Below are 19,489 nucleotides of genomic sequence, written 5' to 3'. Positions count from 1 at the left end.
AAAAAGAAAGCTAACTCAAATTATAAATTAGACTCTTAGTGTCCAGAGAGGCAATGGGCATTAATAAAAAAAATTAAATCTGTCTGAATACAAGAGAAACTTTTGACTGGGGATGCTCAAACACTGCAACAGGCTGCCCAGAGTGATAGTAGAGTCACTCTCTGTGCAAGTGCTCAAAACCCAATGGGTCACTGTGCTGGGCAGCTGCCTCTGTCTGACCCTGCTTGAGCAGTGGGGGTTGGACTGGATGGCCTCCAGATGTCCCTTCCAACCGCTGCCCTTCTGTGAAAGCTTCTTTAATATTTGGATGTATTCTTTAGCTACTGTTGTGGAACACTTGGGAAATAATTACAAATGCTCCTGCTGGGCACTTGTCTCACAAATGCTGCTGCCATGTAATCACGGCAGTTTTAATTGTATAGGGAAAGCATCCAAGTGCTAAGTAGTTAATTGACTAAACTCCTTGATTTAGGCAGCAAAAGCAAAAAAGAATCCACCAACATCACCTCTGCTCCCTGAACCTAGAAAATCCCTAGACACCCTAAACCTTAAAAGACTTTTTTAAAAATTCCTTGAAAGATTATGAGAATAAAAGGTAGCTTTAATGTAACTTACAAGAAACAAAATTATTTATTATCTTCCACCATTTCCTTGTAGTTTTACTTACTATCCCTAAATTATCATATGAAAAATGAAGTAAAAAATAGTCAGGAACATGAGAGGAGGAACATGAGAGGAGGAACAGCAGAGAGAATGCAAAGAGATCCCACCAAACTCTGCAGTTTCTTCCTTTCAGCCCACAACTAGGAAGACACGAGATGATTTGAATGAACTTTCCTGTAGCTGTGTTTCTTTCCTAGGCTCTTTCAGCCCTCCCCGTTTGCACTTCACACAGCCCTCAGAAAGACTGCAGTGCAGTGGTTGGCAAGAAGGGAATTACTAGGAGGGAAAATCAAGCTATAGTGGTTCCTCTTACAGTGTGGTGTTGCTGAGATCTGCATTTTTGGAGAAGGTAATGAAAGGCTGCCTTTGGGTTTCCAGTTTGGAAATCTGAATGCTTGCAAAAAAGGATGTGGATAAGATTTCATTAAATGTCCCTAGAGTGTGCATGGCATGCTGGACAACCACTAAGCTCATTGATGCAGTGGTTTGTTTTTTTATTCTGGATACAAAATACCTGCAGTTTCTACCTAATACTTTTGTTTTTAATCCTCTGTGCTCAGAGAGTGGAGAATAAGGTAAGGTGCTTTTTGTTGCCTAACATATAAAGGATAATGGAAGTAATTTTTGCATGTTGTAGCATGCAACAATAACTGTGTTTGTTGGAAAGTAAAAATTTTGATTACCTTTTTTATTGCTTGTAACTCATTGAAATTCTTTGTAATAAATTCCCTGAATTATCTAGTATATTAAAGTTAAGAAACAGTTATTTGTACTTCATATGTATTAAAAGATTTTTTTTTTTAAGTCGATTTTCATTCTGGTTATACGATATAATAAGGAATTATTTTCAAGAACAATGTTCTGGGAATGTTCCTCTTTTTATGTTAATCTTAAGAGTTAAAAAGCTGATCCTTTCTCTGCCTTATCAATATCTTTGGATTTTTTGAAATGCCAGAATTTTAAGGGTATAGCACTGTCATAATGCTGCTGTTCAGCTGTGGAGTGCACTTGTTCAGGAAGAATGAAACTTTGGAGGCACCTGAATTCTCTGTGATTTGGAAGGGGTTGTTGGTGTGTTGGGAGGGAAAGGAGAGGCTGAAAGTGCAAAACTCCCCGTGCTAAATTCAGATTTATAGCTAAGAATACAAATGAATAATAACCAGAGTCGCCGACATAATTGGTGTCTGAACTCGGGATGGGAGCTTACGAGTTTTAGAACTTCAGTGTCTTGCTGATTTACTATATAAATGGTTAGTACAGAAATTTGTACTTTGTTTGTGACATCTGTAGGAATTCTGGGCTGATTTGCAATTTATATACTATTCTGGTGGGGAAAGTGTTGTACAGTTGCAGATCTCCTTTTTGTATGAGTAAGCGCTTATTCCTGTAGTTTTCGATAAATCTCACTGCTGGGCTATTTTTCCCAGCTACTGTGTTTCTAGAATGAGCCAGGTTGGGCTTTCCTCGACCAGCGGTTTTTTTTGCCAGAATCTGTAACCAGTCGTTAGCATGTTACTTAATGTAATTATGGAAAATAGCATGGCTGCTACTTTCAGTAGCAGTAGCCTTTCCTTTCTACCTCCTGAGACCAAAGGTGAATTGTAGCATGTGACTAAGATTAAAAAAAAAAAATCAGATCCACAAAAAATGACTCATTTATAGATGTGGAAGTTTGTGGCGTTTCTCCTGACTAGATAAATCTTATCTTGGTCTCATGTTACAAAATTCCCATGCTTTAGCTGTGGCGACAGGAATGAAAGCCCAGCAGGTTGAGTGGCAGGTAAGCCTTTCTGTGACTGTCTGACCTTCCTTAACCAGCTCTGTGTAACTGCTGAGGCTGACCCATCTTCACAGCATTCTGTGCAGGATGACAGCTGGGAGCATGCTGCCGAGCTGGGCCCTTGGTGCTGGTCTGCTTAGGGTCACCTGGGAACATCACCTCTGCCCTGGCACCACGGAGTAGCTGCTCACATCTGTCAGAGTTCACAGACACTGTGGGACTCTGTGGTAGGTGGATGCAAACTTCTTTGGCAAGAGTTGAGAAACTGAAATTCTTGTAAAATGTGGTTGTAAATTGTAAATGGCCAGGTGAGGTTATTGCTGTGTGGTTACAAAATGTTGGCCTTGATATGTAAACATGAGAGAGACTGTGGGGACTTCGGTGGCGTGGGCATTGTTGTGGTATTTGTTGAATCTGAATTTTACTGTCACATTTAGGAATGCACATCAATACAGACTGATGAAGATTTGTATTACACTTTCAGACTATTTTCTTCTTTTTCTCTGTGCTTGTGAAAGTTCCAGGATCAAACAAGCTTTCCCAAACCAAGTTGCTTCCTTCTAATGATCTCTTGGAATATTGTCATAGGGTGGGTTTTTTTAAGAAACACTCTGCAGAACAATTAATTATTTTCCCAGAATTGTGTTGATGTTTTCAAATGGAATTTAGCAGACTGTTTCCTAGAAAATGGCACTGCTTTGAAGATTTTATACAGTCTAATGATACGCATTGTATCTGGGTGGAAAAGTTTGTGTGTGGGTGAAAGCAGGAAAGAGCTGTGATTTTTTACTTTGTTCACGTCCTTCTTTAAAATGCAGGTTTTTTTAAGTCCTTTATGAACAATAGTGGAAGAGAAGAAAACAGTGGTTTAAAACTCATGTTGATAAGTTACATATAATATTCTGTGTTATTTATCTCAGGTTATTTTTTAAATTTATCATTAAGAATTAGTTTGATATTTCTTCAGTTTCATTAGAGCCAACTTAACAAATGCTGAGAAGCCTGTTGTAGGGTTTTTGAATGAAGGTAATGTAACTCAAACTTTTTCTTTCTTCAGGGCAAAGAAAGACACCAGGCAGACTGTAGCAAAGCTCCCCTTATTGGCATAAGTAAAGAGAACCCTAACAGAGCACTGAGAAAGCCTATTTTTCTTTCTCCTCAAGCTGCGGATCAAATGAGATTCAAATAAAACGAAGGAAATGTAAGCAATCAGAGAGTCTTCCAAATTTGGGGGAAGGGAGGAGTATTAGTGTGGGAAGAGAAGAAGTATTCAGATTTTGATCAAGAAAGCTGTTGCACAAACTTTGGAAGTCAAGAGCTTTTTTTTAAGCTAACAATTCCCCTTTTAATGTTATAGTCTCTTCAGTTGTCTGTGAAGGAGAATTGTTATGTGAGAAGGAGCATATAATTTTCAGACTGATACAGAGGTTACCTGTTAGCAGATAGTTAGTGAGGAGGTTAGAAAAAGCAGTAAGAACAAAGGTTGGGCAAGAACTGTCAAGGTTTTCAACCTTTATGCCATTCTGGCAGCAACTGTGATAGCGATGACATATTTGAATGGAAAATGGTCTTGTAACCTGTTCTTAAGGTGAACCTTTTCTAAAGAATACATTCTAAGAAAATACATATGTTTTATGAGATCTACTAGTTTGGACACTCACCTTTAATCTTCTAATGCCAGTAACTTGTGGGTTGCTTGAAACCACGTTCACATACATGGCATGTTCTTTGGTGGCACTGCCACTGCTTTGTGTGGCTGTGATACAGTAAAATTCTTGCTTTTGTTTTTAATGTAAGTTTTTTTTGGTGGCTGGGAAAAATCTCAGATTTGTCAAGCATGAAAATTCTGATAACATTGGATAATCTTTTGAAGAAGATTTATTTGGAATTACAGTTTGATATACTTTCTCTCATAGGTTTCTTTTGTTTTCTGTTTGGGTACATGGCTGAACTGGGTTGTACTCAATCAAGATTTCATGAGCTTGCTAGTTAATTGTTAGGAGACAAATAGCTGCTACATTTATTAAGGAGTTTGTGATTATTTTTTGTTAATTTATTTTTTCCTCCTAAAGCATGAACATTTGGATAGAAAAGAACATTTTACCTGAGCGGTCTTTTTACTGCATTTTGAAGTAGGTTCTTAGGACTCAAGCAAAATATTTTTCTGCTTACCTGCCATCTCAAAGTTTAGTGAAAATCTCCATTTTGCTTCGTTTTTAATTCATTGTCTAGTCATACACATAATATTTCCTCTTTACATCAAAAATGTAATACAACCCTTTATGAGGATGAGCATTTATTTTGATGACTTTGGTCTGAATTTTTGTGTGCAATCCATTCAGCATTTCACTACTCCTATGATAAAAGACAGATGCCAGGAGTATATATTCTGAAAATCTGTGTTGTTAATTTTTGTGTTGTGCATCAAGGTGAAACTTGAATGTGGTAGTGGAGGGCTTGATTGAAACTATTGATCAAAACTCAGCAGATGAGAGAAAAAAAGGGGCGGCAATATAAAGGATAGCATATGAGTACCAAAGTTGTATTAAGAGGTGAACACTTATGTGCTTATTATATCCGGCTTATATCTGGAAATTGTTTTAAAAAACTGGATGATGACATATCAATAAAAATTTAAAATTTTCTTGTCCTCTTTCAGCTGAACTTAATATACTGTGGATTTGCCTTAATTACATCTGTTGTTGGCCCTCTATCTTCTGTAAGCACGCTAATGAAATCTCTTACTTCAGTGAGGCACAAAAGCTGTTGGGATTGATAACATATTCTTGTTCCAAAATGGAATAGCCTTCACTTTTACCAATCACAGCCATTGCCAGCACAGCTGTCAGCACATAAGTATAACTCTGGTGCAGTCAATACCCAGGAGAATAAATTACTGAAACTATATGAAGAAAAAAATGCAGTGTGAGTTTACATATACCTTATTTAATCATTTTTTCCCCCTGAATAACTGTCCTGAATAGTGGAAAATTGTTAAAAAAGAACAAAACCAACCAAAACCCAAGTTTTGACACTGTATGATTAACCTGCAGAACTCACTGATCTGTGATAACAGTAAGAATTTTCTGCTCTTGGCCTCAAAATAATTGCTTGTAAGGCCAGCAGCTGTATAGAGGAAATGGGAATCAGCCTTAACAGATGCTTTGGAGCTACATTTTTGTCCCTTTTTCTTCCTCTTGCCTATCCACTAATGTGTTGTAGCTGCTGTATAATGATGGAAAAGAAACCCAGGAACTGGTTTGTGCCTGGCTTTATGGATCCACGTTGCAGCATTTTAGATGTATTTTGGGACTTTATGTAGAAAGTGCATTTATATGTTCTGAATTGGATTAAATTTGACACTTTTTGGGGATTTTCTAAAGGCAGCAGTAGAAGAACTTCCAAAACAGCGTGAAACAGGCAGAAGAAAGGATTCTTCAGAGAAGCATTTACAAAGTTAAGGTGGTAGTTCTCCTTATAGAGAGAGATACAGGTGTCTTGACCTCTCTAGCTGTTTGTCTATAATATTATGCCCAGTGTTTTAGGATCCTGAAATTGCTTCATAAGATCATAAAGCATTAGAAGGTTCAGTTTAGTTGGAGAACATCATGAAAAAAATCTCTTACGGAACTAAGAAGGGTGGGCAGGTGATTTCTTCTCATCCAGACTTCTAGGAGGATTTAGAGTGGTGACAAATCTCACTAGAATAGTCTAAAAATAATACTTCCTACTGATGTAGAACACTTCAGGCCAGGGATGCTGTAAAAGGTAAGCAATGCTTTGCTTATTTTACAGTTTAAGGGGAAATGAAGTGGTGAAGTCTTAAAATTGTGTAGCCGTTCAGTAGAATTTGGGGGGAAAAGAAATCCAAACTGCTGCTGTAATATTGGAAGCTTCATTGCCTAGATACAAGTTATTTACAAAAAGTGGGGAATCAGCACTATCTCCTCTGAAATGTCATTAGTAGTGCAACATCCTATAAGCTCTAATCTTAGAACTTAAGCCCCTTGCTTTAACAGTGAGCGTCCTCTGCATACTTTTAAATCTGGCATTTGCTCCAGTTGGAAATTATTCTTTGGATTCTGTATATCTAGACTGTGCCTATGTGAATCTTTATAATGCAGGCAGATAGTCTTTATGAGTGTAAATTCTCCAAGGAATCTCTGAGTATTCTCATTTAGTGTCTAGTGTAACACCTGGAGGCTTTCAGGTCTGAATTTTCAAAAATAAAAATGCATGTTTAAATGTTAGATTGCCATTAATACATTGAACAAAATTGCTGTATTCAGTATTTATTTGGTAGAGGTGAACATGATTTCATTAATATTAACTAGAGAAGCCCTCAGGCATTAAGCATGCAAAAAGAATCTTCAGCTAGAAGTGTCAACTTCATATTCCAAATCTGAGGACGCAAATCTCTTTAAGCCTTGTGGATGGTGTGGAAAGCACCAGTTTTAACATGTCTCTGAAGCAGCAGCAATACTGTACAGTTGTACCAGAAGTTTCTTGGAAAGGTTGCTACCACTTCTGTTAAACTTCTTTTGGCTGTGTAACAGTGATAAGCACTGGTTTTTGGGTGGTGATGTGAAATTCAGTGAGAAAAATGCACAAGTTACTCTTAAAATCTTCACATTAAGTATATTGTAAAGGATAACATTGTCATAGGTTTTTGTTAATTCTCTTAAGCCAGTGCAATGGAAACCTTCAAAGGGACCTGGTTTTTTTTTTTTAAACCTTAGTAGTATCCAGTCTGAACCGGTGCTGTAGAGATGGTTTGTTCTCAAGATGTCAATGGTATCAATTGATCTGAAACTTCCAGATCAGCAGCTGATATAAACCTGCAGGCATCAAATACAAGATTTAAGGTTGGCAAAAAAATAATAAAGTAGTTTGTTATCTGGGAAAGTAATCACAAAGAAGAGAGAAACTAAGAGAAACTAGGACAGAAACGAGGAAATTGCAAGGAGATTCCAGGTAAAAGAAGCTTTTAATGAGACCTTACAGCTGGAAAAATGAATATTGTCATACACCAGAAGGCACTTGTGTCTAACATAGACTTGGCTTTCAGTAGCACATTCCCAGAGTCTGTGTTTACTACAAGAGGAAGTAGTACATTGCTGGGAAACATGTTTTTGGAATCTAAATCTTCCATTTTGAAAAATTAACACCTCAATAAAGGTGAGAAATGCTTTAGATAGCAGTGAACGTGAAGTTCTGGTTATGAATGCTATGACAAATCTGGATAAAGGGTCTATGACTTTCTCAACCTTGTTTTTTTCTTCCTGAAAACTCAACTTCAGTAACACATTTTTACTAGAGATGTAGAAATTGAAATGCACTTTAGTATAACTAGAAATACTAGCACAAGTGGTCTAGAGGTTTGGGGGTTCTTTTAAATTTTTTTTTTCTGTGGTTTTGTTTTCTTTCTTCCAGATTCCATTTACAAATTTCACTTAAGATTAGTGAGAGGTTGTGCATGAATGAGTGTCTTCCAGGCAGTTCAGTGTTAAATAAAATATTCTGACAATGTCACTTGCTGTTGTTAATTTCTAGAGTTTGATTAATATTTAGGGCAGTGTGAAAAAGTATATCTTTCATACCTGTGTTCATAGTATGCTGTAGTCAATGGGATAAAATGGAAGAGCAGGAAATGTTTTATGTGGGTGAGTTAATTTCCATAGAAGACAGGATAGATAGATTTTTTATTTTTTTTTTTGAGCTTTGGATGTAGGATTAGAAATCTTACTTTGGTTAGAGTTGAAAAAATTTCATGTGGAAGTGAGATGCTGTGCTCTCAGTTTTCTGGTATGGTCATTTTTAGTTCCACAGTTCTTGGTTTCAGTGTTGAATTCAAAAAGTTCGGAGCCATATTTGAAGTTGCATTCTGTTTCATTTACCAGCTTCCTCTGAACTCCTCTGTGTTCAGAATTTCCTGGGAGGATTATTTTTGTTAAAGATGAGCTGCATTTTAAAATTAATTAAGTAATATTTTGTGGGGATTCTTGAGAAGGTAGTTTAGCTGTAATTATTCTTAATAAGCCTCTTGAAGTGCTTTGTTTTTTTTTCTTTTTATTTGCTCCTCTCTGACACCTTTGCCTTCACATATTCTCATCTAATAATTTTAGAAGATGAGGTAAAAAATTTTAAGACAGGTAGTACTTCTGCTGAGATTTCAAGGCTGGATTCATTAAGAGACAGCACAGATGCACTCTGTTGGGAACTGGCAATGCAGAAAGTATTCTTCGTGTATTTGGCAGACAGCAGAGTAGATAGACTTCTGATTTGAAGAATATGTGTTGCTATTCTGATAGACTTCTGAAATTTTGTTAGATTTGAAGCTGAAGATCTCTGATTAACAAAGTGGAAAAAAGTAGCATTGATCAATAGGTCTTGGTTTAAAAAAAACCCCAAACCAAACAAAAAAAACCAAACAAAAACCCCCCAAAACAAACAAACAAACAACCCCCAACAACAACAAAAACAAACAAACAACCCCCCCAAAAACAACAACAACAACAAAAAAAAACAAAAACACCAAAAAAACCCCAAAAAGGTTGAAAATAACTTTAAAAGATAGCAAGGATTTCTTGATTCCTACTTGGTGGTTTCAGAAATAAAGAGACTTTGGGGTCTGAAGTTGCTATAATTTATGGAGTGAATTGTTTCTGATAATCATGCAGCTGATTTTTCTTGAAGGCACACCTTGGGAGGAAAAGGGGACTAGACTGGATCACTAGAGGATGACACATCTTTTTCCAGGACTGTGTGCTTGGGCCGGAATGATTTGAACATGCCATCTGCCTTAACCCTTGTTGATTCTTGTTAGGATTTGTCATGGCTGGTTCAAATTTACTGTTGCCCAGTCATAGCAGTCAGAAGTGGGAAACATAGTGAGTGACTTACCTTTTGGGTGTCTGTGATTGAACACTGCCACTTGTAACATGTGAACCAGGGACCTCTATGCCATGCAATAAAAGCAAAGGAAGCATTAGGCTTGCTGTAAAACAAGAAGTGGAGGAAATGTGGACAGATGGAAATAGCTTTCCATAAAACCAGACTATTCAGAATGTGAATATAAGCTGTTTCTTTCCTATTTTTCTCTTCAAAGCATATATAAACCTATTTTGTAAGAGGAAACTACCTTTAATTTCAAATATGATTTTCATGCTGTTTCCAATAATATTTTACCTAGATATTTTTCTTCTGTGGTAGATAGAACTTTTCCTTTGTAAACAGAGCCAGAAGTTAAAAAAACCCCCAACAACTCATGGTGTTTATCCACTTCCTCCACATAGGACTGTCATATGTATCTCAGTCATGGACGTCCCCTGAACAGCAGAGGAAGAGATTAAAGTACACTTTTTTCTGTGATCATCTAATCATCTTTTGATCTTTTGTATTCTTTATCTACTTCTACTAAAAGCCTTGTGTAGAAATACAGATCCCAGCTGGGGGTTCATAGGTGAAATGCAATAGCCTTGTCTGTGGGTACAGGAGAGAAAAGAGAACCTGAATTGGAATTCAGAATGCAGAAGAATACTCGCAGTGAGCTTGGACAGCATTTCTCTTACGTGTTGTCTTGTGACCCAGGCTTTCAAAGCTCAAGAGGTCTTTTGATTTCTAAAAGATGTTTTTGATTTCTTGCACTTTAAATGATGTTATACTGTATTTTGGTAGCCCACTGAGATTACAAAGTAATTACTGAGAGCTGTAGATAGCAAGCATAAGTCAAAATACAAACACTTTGTTTTTCATACTGCCTCAGGCTGAATCTTAAACTTGTTTGTCCAACCAATTTGTCATGATTCAAAGGAATGCTGTTAACTTTCAAAAAAGTAATAGCTGAACACAGTGTCATATAAAAACCATCTTTCCTTAGTTGCACTGACTTTTTCTGCTGCCTTTTTTATAGATAAAAATTAATCCTTTTTAAAGTTGTGGAGTTTTCTTTCTCCCATCCTGTACAGTATGTGTTAGACTAAATGTTAATTCTATGCAACATAATATTGGATAATTACTAAAAGTCTCAGTCCCTGGGCTCTTGGGCACTCTGAACTATATAAATACTAAGTTATTATTTATAAATATTTTTATTCTCATCTCCTAATGTTGATGTAATTACTTTCCCCATCTATCCTCTATTTAGAATTTAGAAATTTGTCACACTGAGCAAGAGGGAGCATATGTTAGAACTGTTTTCATGAAAACGTAGTCCAGCAGACTTGCTGGACTTGAGTCCCCTTGTACTGGCATGCTGTTTTGTTTAATCCTATAAGACACTTCACATGAACGTGTAGACTTGTTATTGAAAGAAATAGAGTCAAGGAAAGTGATAAGATAATAAAACAACATGAGATGTAGCTTACCATTCCTTTTCATCTCTTGAGTCATCTTGCAAACTAGAGCATGGGAAATACACGCTTGTGATTCAAGTGACAGGCACGGTTGTTCCTTTGCCAGAATATCAAGATAGCATCTTTTGATTATACTTCCGATTTTCTAGGTCAGATAGGAGAAGAAGGAACAGCATGTACCTTCCAAGCCAAAAACAGTTTTGTATTTAGTTCAGTAACTTCTACAGTCTTAGAGCCCTTGGAGATTGTGGTGAAATCTGGTTTAGTTGCTTGAGAACATAGCAGTTCATGTATCAGAACAGGCCTTTTTCCTGCCTGAGAATATCACACCATAATTGCTACAATAAAACTTCTCACAGAGTTAAGTGCTGGGAGAGGTTGCTTGGAGAGGTTGCAGTATCCTACCCTGTTAGTGTTTGAAAACTCAGCTGTGAACAACCTGACTTGACTTTGAAGCTGGCCTTGCTCTGAGCAGGAGGTTGGGCTAGATGACCTCCCGAGCTACCTTCCAACCTCAGCAGCTGGGATACTGCCCTGATAAGTGGCTGTGGAGAGCTTGCAAATGGCAGAGGCTTCCTGTGTGGAGAATACTAAGTGTGTGTCTTCTGTGTGTTTTCAAATGTTTGTCCTATCTGCTTATATCCAAGCACTGGTTTCTTTTTCCTGTTGATCTTCATCTGTTCTATTATGTGAATGATCTCAAGGTCTTAGGAAATCATGGGGCAAAGTTTAAAGTAGTCAAAATACCCAATTTATTTTAACACAAGAAAAAATAAGTTTTAAATATCAATGCTGCCTTTATTTCTGTACAGGAATTAGACTTAGTATTTGAATTTATATATATGAAAGAAGGTGAGGAGTGGTCTCATATTGTTTACTGTGTAAAGTTTTATTAGTGTTGATGACTAGCAACCCTTCTCTGTCCTTCCCTACCCCCTCTCACAATATTCTCTTAAAGCATATGCTGGAAACACCTAAACCTCTGGTTAGTTGGTCCTATCTATGTTCTGCAGAAATAGTGAATAGAACTTCAAGCATGAAAAATGCACAGAGATAAAAATAAATAAATCAGTAGTTCCCCTGTACAAACAAGAGGAGTGAAAGTGCCAGGACTTCTGACCTCACACAAAACAAATTTGATGGATGATTGTCTGCTTTCAAACCTGCCACTCCAGTGGTGCCTCTGTCACAGCCTAAGTATTTTTGTGGAGCGATTTGAGCCATTTGCATTTTATTTATCAGTTGTTCAGTGCCCTTGTCAAAACTCAAGGGTGGGGGTTTTGCCAGAGGGTCAGGCTGAGGTGTGGTGGGTGTTGTGAGAATGGCCCTCTGCAGTTTAGAGCTCTCAAGCATGAAGGTCTTGAGTCGAGATTCCCGTGGCAGCCTCCCTGCCATGACATGTGTGTACTGAGTAAATTGATAATATGTTGTCACCAATATACTGCTTTCAGCTTGCATTGTTGTTTTAACAAGTAATCAGGGTATGACAGTATATGTTGCATATTATAATTGCACTCAGAAGCAGAACCAAGTCAGAAGACAGTGAAAGAAAGATGGACGTTCTTTTCAGTAAGTATGTGCTAGGAATTTATTAGAAGCTATAAAATGCTGAAATATAAGACAAAGGAAAAGTTCAGATTGTTTTAATAATTTAATTTTAAGATAAAGATTTCTGTGTGCTAACTTGAAGCAATAATTCTTGATGATGGAAAGCAAGTGAGCTGGGAAGACTAAAGAGCTTCAGTCAGGTACCAGTCCAGGTACCTGGTTATCTGGCTCTCTGAGGATATCCTGTAGAGTACAGAAGAAAATTCTGTGAAGAGCAGTGAAACTCTTGAAATCTGGTTTCCTACAACTTTTCTTTTTTTTTTTTTTTACTCCTACTCCCCCCCCCTCACAAAAAAAAACCCAAACCAACCATTATGATATAGGAGGAGACTAAGACCATGAAGTTTGCTGGGACAGGAGGGAGCAGGTGTTCTTGGCTGGTTTGGATCTAACTGTGTGCTGGCTGGCTGACTGACAGACCTCACAGAGGAGGTGCACTTTTATAGCCTCTTGCTCAATGGGACACTATGTTAAGTTTCTCTTTCTGTTCCACACATAGCTGTGCATTTTCACGAAACCTCTCTGTCCAGTTGGTTCCCAAGTGTTTTTGAGAGGTTGGGAGGAGACACAAGCACAGTCACAAGCCCTTATCTCATTAAAAGCTGGACTGAAAAAACACACCCCAGGCTACCAAAAAAAAGACCTAGTTAGGATGAGGTACTGAAGTTTGTGTCGTTTTACACTTTTTAGATACTAAATTTTTTGAAGAGGAAAGGTTAAATCATCTCATTGGTCACTTTTCTGCTGTGATCTTAAGCTCCCTGTCCCACTTCAGGTTTCTCTTTCAAAGCTTAATTTAGATATTGTGCATGCAGTGCTGTTCTGTTTGAAGAACTTCTGTTTTCAGTGCAATTTGTAATTTGATCAAAAAAGCTTTGCTGTCCTACAGTAATAACCAAATTAAATTGTATCATCCATTATCCTCTTCTAAGGTACTGTAATGAAAACATTTATTTCTAATAGCTTTTTGCCCTTTTTGAATTTTAAAACTTTGGCAGAAGCTTACTGTTGTCGATATGCTGAAACTGTCTTCATGCAGAGCTTGCTAGGTGCCAAATCCCATGGTACCTGTTGCAATCAGATTTTTGTGGGTGTTTTAGATTATATGAGAGGTAATTTTTTTTCTGTTAAGATGCAAATTTATTTTGAATTTTTATGGAAATGGTATTGTATTTCTATGTCACAAATTGGTTTTATTCCCAAAGAGAAAACTGTAAATATAGGTGGTAATACAGAATACTTGTGCAGATTTCTAGGATGTTTGCCCTCTCCGCAGTGAGAACAACATCCTTGCTTAAACAAGGAAAGAGCAAAATGCCTTTTGTTTGGGAACCCCCGTGCTTTCTAAATCTTGGAATATCTTTGTCAGTAAACTCACTTTTGCTTCCAGTTTCTAACCCTCTGTACTATGTTAGTATGAGTTAAGCACCAACAAATTGTTCAAACTTTTATTGCAGTATACACAGCCTGAAATATTAACTGAGGTCCAGCCTCAGTTGCTTGAATACCACTTGTATTGACCAAACTGGAGCTTGGTGAGACCTGACAGACTGAAGCAAGCAGTGTCACACATCTGATGGCCAGAACAATCCATTTCTGTTACTCTCATACTGGCATATGCTGGCTGCAGGAGAGGGGGCTGGAAGAATGTAATCAACAGTAGACAGAATCAGCCTTTGGTGACTGTGCCTCTTTTTATGTGCTTATCTGTCCTGAAGAGTGATTGTCCAAGACTTAACAGTTTAAAAAGACATCTAAAAGTCACATTCTTCCATTGCGATGATTTTTCCCAGGGATAAGAAACTGGAGCATAAGACATAGCTAGTGATTAATTAGGCATTAAGATTTAGCTTGCTGAATAAGAACTGGAGTCCTTGGCTTGATGGCAGCTTGTCATGCCTTTAGGAATCAGAGGCCCTCACTAGAACTGGCCTATCTTGAGTGTTCTAGCCAGGCTCCTCTCCCTGCTCCCTGGAAGTTTGTTATCTTCACTGCCTAAGTGCACAGTGTCTTACTGAGGTGTGACTTCAAAATTGCTTCTTGTTGGCAGTTTAAAACATGATTATCAGGGTATAATCTGAGTCCTGCTGTTAAAGATTCCTGAAAAGGAAAAGAAGCCATTGCAGATGATACCCTGCAGTGGTATGGAAACCATAACAGAAAGCTGTTTGCCAAAGGGTGGCAGCTGAACTGTTTGTACCATCTACTCGTGTGTTTACCACTGATCCCACATACAGGTGTAAGAGCACATAACTCATATGCATAAGGGCATAGCTCTGTGCATACAAATACCTGTGTGCAGTTTGATAGGCATCACTTCTCCCCACCCCCTTGTAAATGCAGGTCTTTCATTGTAATAAGGTTCAGATGTTCTTTTAAGCCCAGTTCTCTGTTGTATTTTATGAAAGTACTTAATGAATGGCTTCCTAGTTTTGCTGCATAAGAAAATCCTGGTATTCAGGGTATTGTGGAAGAGCCTTCTTCACGAGGCTGGCTACTCTGGTGCTGTGCTTGTTTAGCTTTTCTGATCTGACAGACTTATTCATAAAATAAATATAAAACCCAAGGCAGACAAATCTGACTGTTAGGCATATTGCATAGTACATTTTATTTGTCAGTGTGCTTTCTGGTGGTTTTCTGTGACAAGATATCCAATAAGTCAATTCCAAAAGTGCAGTCCTGTGGAGCCTTGTGCAGTTTATTTTGGTATGAAATCTCTCTTGACAGCTGACAGTCCAGCCCCGAGCAGTTTCATATCTCTGTGAAACTCTCACCTGCTGCTCATTTGGCATTTGGTACTCTTTCTCTGTTGAATATTCTCCTGTCACCCGTGCCTGCCTCCTTGTGACTAATTATTCAGTTTCCTTGAAGAAATCATGCTTTTGGAAGACTTCACATCTCTTTAATGCTAATCTTCTTTAGCTTCTTTTTGTTTGGAAGAAACTTAATGGAGAAACAGACATTCAGTAGTGGTGTGACTTACGAGTTCAGGAACTTTGTGCTCTCTTGTCTTGCCAGTTCTCCTGTCAGCATCTCTTTTAGTGCCTCTTTTTCTTTATTTCTTTTGTGGGTCAGAAGCAGGGCATGTCTTGTTTTATTCTGTCATTTTAAGGAAAGTAAAATGTGCTGTTCTTAACAGTCAGCATGCTTGAAGTTGGCTTTTGACTTCAAGAATTGACAGAATGGTGGAGGCCTTGAATATGATTTTAAAAAGATGCAGTTGCAGGGGGGGAAGAGGCATTAGTATCTATCTACAAATTATGAATTGGGGAACTGAAACCTTTACAGATTCCTAAACTGCAAATGCCAAATGAAGCTTTTCCCACAGTTGTGCACAAGAAGCAAGTCTGTAGTAAGTCCACTCTGTTTCACCATCACCAGTCTGGATGCTTATGGAGTTGCACTTTTTTCCCCCCTCCCTTTCTAATCTCCTTTTCTCTTAGAACTTCAACAGAGGTCCTAAGCTCGTGGCTGTGTTCCCTCATGTCCAGCCATGGATGTTCAGCGGCATCGGTCATGCCTTGGGCAGTCTCTAAAACTAGACTACTGTCAGCTCTTTCCTTTCTCACTCATGGTACTTCTCATCCATGTCTCTGTGTTGTGTTCTCAGCATCAATTTCGTTTCTTGTGTGCTGGTTACAATCTTGAGTTGCCTCTTCAGTGTCATCATTATTTGTTGGCTTTTTTATGCTTGCTGCTGAAACTAGCTCAGGCTTTGCTTCCTTCCCTGGTCTGAAATAAGCTGAATTTCCTCGTTAATGAGAAGTGTGACTTACTTGCAGTTCAGCACTGACTTTTCAGTTCTTTCAGATACTGTTCTGTCAATACATAAGTCTCTGCGGTCTTTGAAGAGCAGACAAGTAACAGAATAACATTCTGAATAAATTCAAATTATGGATCAGAATTTATAGTTGCCTTTCAGTTAACATAGAAACTGTTTTTGAGGGGGTTTGAGGAATTGTTTTGGTGGTTTTGAATAAGACCCAATCATTGGATCTATGTGCTGAGTTATGAGGATGGTTTCCTTGCCTCTCTCTGTTTGATGGACATACAGAGAGGCTTTCCCCTGGGTTAGGGGGCAGTAAAGTGAGAAATCTTCGCTCAACACCTCTACCCTTGCTCAGCTGGTGTTGTAAAAACATGCAGTGGTCTCAGCAATGACTCACAATGATTTTGTCTTTTGTTTCTGTAAATAACAATCAGCATGAGAAATCAAAGAAACTTCCTTGTCTGTTTGGTGTGCATGGAGAATTCTGTACCAAAAGTTGCATTCTGCACTGATGCAGAAATGACCTACAGGAAAATACATTTTGTTACAAGTGCATTGTTTTGGGCTTAGCAGAGGAAGATAAGAGATCAGAAAAACTGTGTACAAAAGAGTTTGTGTATTTGGAATGTGAGACATTTGACTCCCTTTGTGGTATTGGTGGATATACTTTTGTAATTGAGAAGTGAACTGGGACTTGTCTCCATTCTGCTTCTTACAGTTGAATTATAACTATAGTAGTTGAGGCAACTGTAGAGCAGTGGAATAGGTTTATATCACAAATATCAGTTAACGTGGAGGGAGAATTGAAGTTTGCCTTTCTCTGTAGAGAGTCGGGCATTTCTCATATGTAAATCGGTGTTGTATCCTCCAACTGCTTTCTCCTCCGTATTCTGAGCTTTACTTAAGAGCACTTGTGCTTGTTTGATTATAAAATCAGCTAGGAAATTATTGAAAACACATTTTTAAAACTTAATCTGTGGTATTATTCCTCTGTTGCTCCGCTAATGCTTTGCATGCTGACCTAGACAAAACATCGTCCAAGATAGTAGGTACTGTAATTTACTCTTCAACTGGATTAATTATTTTCTCAGCTACCTGTCAGCTGTGCTTAGTCCTGGTGAATTAATCAAATTGCCATGTTATGTATGTCTTTCTCTGCTGTCAGTTAGACTTTGGTGACCTGTTCTCTTCATGTGAGGATGTACGATGAAAAGGTGGGAACGTGTCTAATAAGTAAAAGCCTGTTGTATTGTTCTAAAACAGACTTAAAAGCAGCGTGTCTTACACTTTGCTGTTGCGTGGGACAGACAGGAAGAGTTGTCAGTGGAGCCTGTATAGGACACTGGTGGCTGTGTGCTTTTACAGTAGCATTTGAACAGTATCATGTGTGGTCCTGTGCCAGTGCACCTTCTTCACCACACCCCTTGCTGCTTCCTCTCATGATAAAACTTCAATCTTAAGCAATACTTCACAGAGAGAGAGAAGAAGATATGGAAGAATCCCTTATTTGTTCCTAGAGTGATGCCCATAATTAATGAACGCTTTGCTTTCAGGAACAGGTTTTAATTCTTTACCTTCTAGAGCCTTTGAAACACGTGGAGTATTTCACAGATTTGCTATGCTGAATATATTTAGGCAATTATGTATGTATTATGCTCACATGATGTGTGGACATGTATCTGTTCCTGATGCTTTCTGTTTTTATGTAGTCTCTCAGATACTGTATTTGTTTTATTTAAATGGCAAAACAGGTCTTCATTTCTCAGTTTTTCTCACTTTTGATTCACAGAAACTATCTTAGAGCATGGACACCAGTAAGAAGTCAGAACCCCCTTTATCTGTAGAAATGGTACAACAAAGAGCCAATCCTGACCGCAGTCCTTCAGCATCGATTTATGTTCCAGAGCAAGGTGGCTACAAAGAGAAATTCGTAAATGCCGTGGAAGATAAGTATAAATGTGAAAAATGTCGCCTCATCTTATGCAATCCTAAACAGACTGAATGCGGACACAGATTCTGTGAAACCTGCATGAATACCTTGCTAAGGTATGTTTTTTGTTGTGATGGGACATGTTGATACCCTTAAACGTTGTGAACTACTGTAATTAGTGTGAACACCATTGTGGCTTTAGGAATATGTTAAGCTAACATAGGCTGCTCAAAGCAGCCTTCCACTGTTGCTTGCTTGATTATTTGTTATCCGTGTGCTGTTGCAAACATTTGTGCTCTACTCTGGGTTAGGATAAGACAGCTAAGCTTTCCATCAATATTGTTGAAAGAGTTGTTAAAGTGGTTTAATCCTGCGTAGGATGTGTTAGGTAAGAATTTCATTCTCTGAGGAGGCTAAACAGAGTGGCTATTTCACAAGACTTCTAACATGTTTAGTTTGGTGTTGAATACACGTAGTAAATTGTATCTTTGTGGAGAAGTGAGCTTGCAGAGATTCCTTAGTGATGAGACCTAACATGGCTGTGGACCCAGCCTTAGAGTTGGGTGGTGGGACCCCTTGGATAAATGTAACTGCTTGTGGAACAGTTCCCCTGTAACCCTTCCTGGGACTGTTTGTCCTGGGACTTGTGTGTTTTGTGGATTGCAGGAGGGTCAGAAAGACTGGCTTCTCTATTACTGAGATTCTTGGGCCAGAGTGCAAAGTGGGTGAGTGGATGATGTAGAAATGAATGCTGAGAGGTGCAGTCTTTCCCAGTCTAGGTAAAAGTGCAATCATTCAATGAGTATCTAGCTTTTAAGAAGTATTTGTGCATCAGCAGAAGTGTATTTCTTTGCCTCTGAACTTTTGATGCATTGGTACTGAATGTATTCATCAGTGTGATTTCAAAACTTGGTGTAATGTTTGGAGGCCATTCTGGAAACTTTAATCTCCTGGGTTAAATAAGCAGTGAATATTTTCATTTATTACTGGGAAAGCAGAAATATAGAAGAGATTTGGCTCAACGGATGTTGCATACTGGACTGCTAACAGAGAATTTTGACTTTGGGATTTTTGGTGGTCTCTTGTTTACTTTTTGTGACACTAGGTATTGGTTTATATGTCACTTGGAAATAGTGTAATCTGATATCTAATACTTAGATATCTAAGTCAAGACTCCATGCAGCATGGGGAAAGAGTATGAAAGATATTATGATACTCTGTCTCTTGAGAAAGAGTAGTCTCTCTACTGGGCAAATACAAGGGTCCATAGCTCACCAATCCACTCCTGCAGGTTTTGTGCTACAGCATGTCAAATTTAAAACAACAACAACAAAACCAAAAAAAACCATCAGCTTTTTTTTCTTTTGATACCCAGCGTTGAGTGA

At 38.2% G+C, this 19,489-nt stretch overlaps 1 protein-coding gene across 7 annotated transcripts in view; it reads left to right on the top strand.

Moving 5' to 3' along the window:
- Positions 1 to 19,489, top strand: part of TRAF3 (TNF receptor associated factor 3) — a 70,100-nt gene that overhangs the window by 17,328 nt on the left and 33,283 nt on the right. For 6 of the 7 annotated variants that reach the window (XM_017807606.1, XM_017807605.1, XM_017807604.1 and 3 more), the window contains one exon: positions 17,964 to 18,220. In XM_017807606.1, the coding sequence (XP_017663095.1) occupies positions 17,979 to 18,220 (242 nt within the window). In that variant the 5' untranslated portion in view covers positions 17,964 to 17,978. Of the gene's footprint in view, positions 1 to 3,500; positions 3,645 to 17,963; positions 18,221 to 19,489 lie in introns of all 7 variants that reach the window. The other variant, XM_017807600.1, reaches the window with a different exon arrangement.

This window comes from Lepidothrix coronata, unplaced genomic scaffold (genome assembly GCF_001604755.1).
Source record: "Lepidothrix coronata isolate B3197 unplaced genomic scaffold, Lepidothrix_coronata-1.0 Scaffold19, whole genome shotgun sequence".
NCBI classification, from domain to species: Eukaryota; Metazoa; Chordata; class Aves; order Passeriformes; family Pipridae; genus Lepidothrix; species Lepidothrix coronata.
The sequence above is the reverse complement of the archived record's forward strand: the minus strand, read 5'-3'. Positions and strand labels throughout refer to the sequence as shown.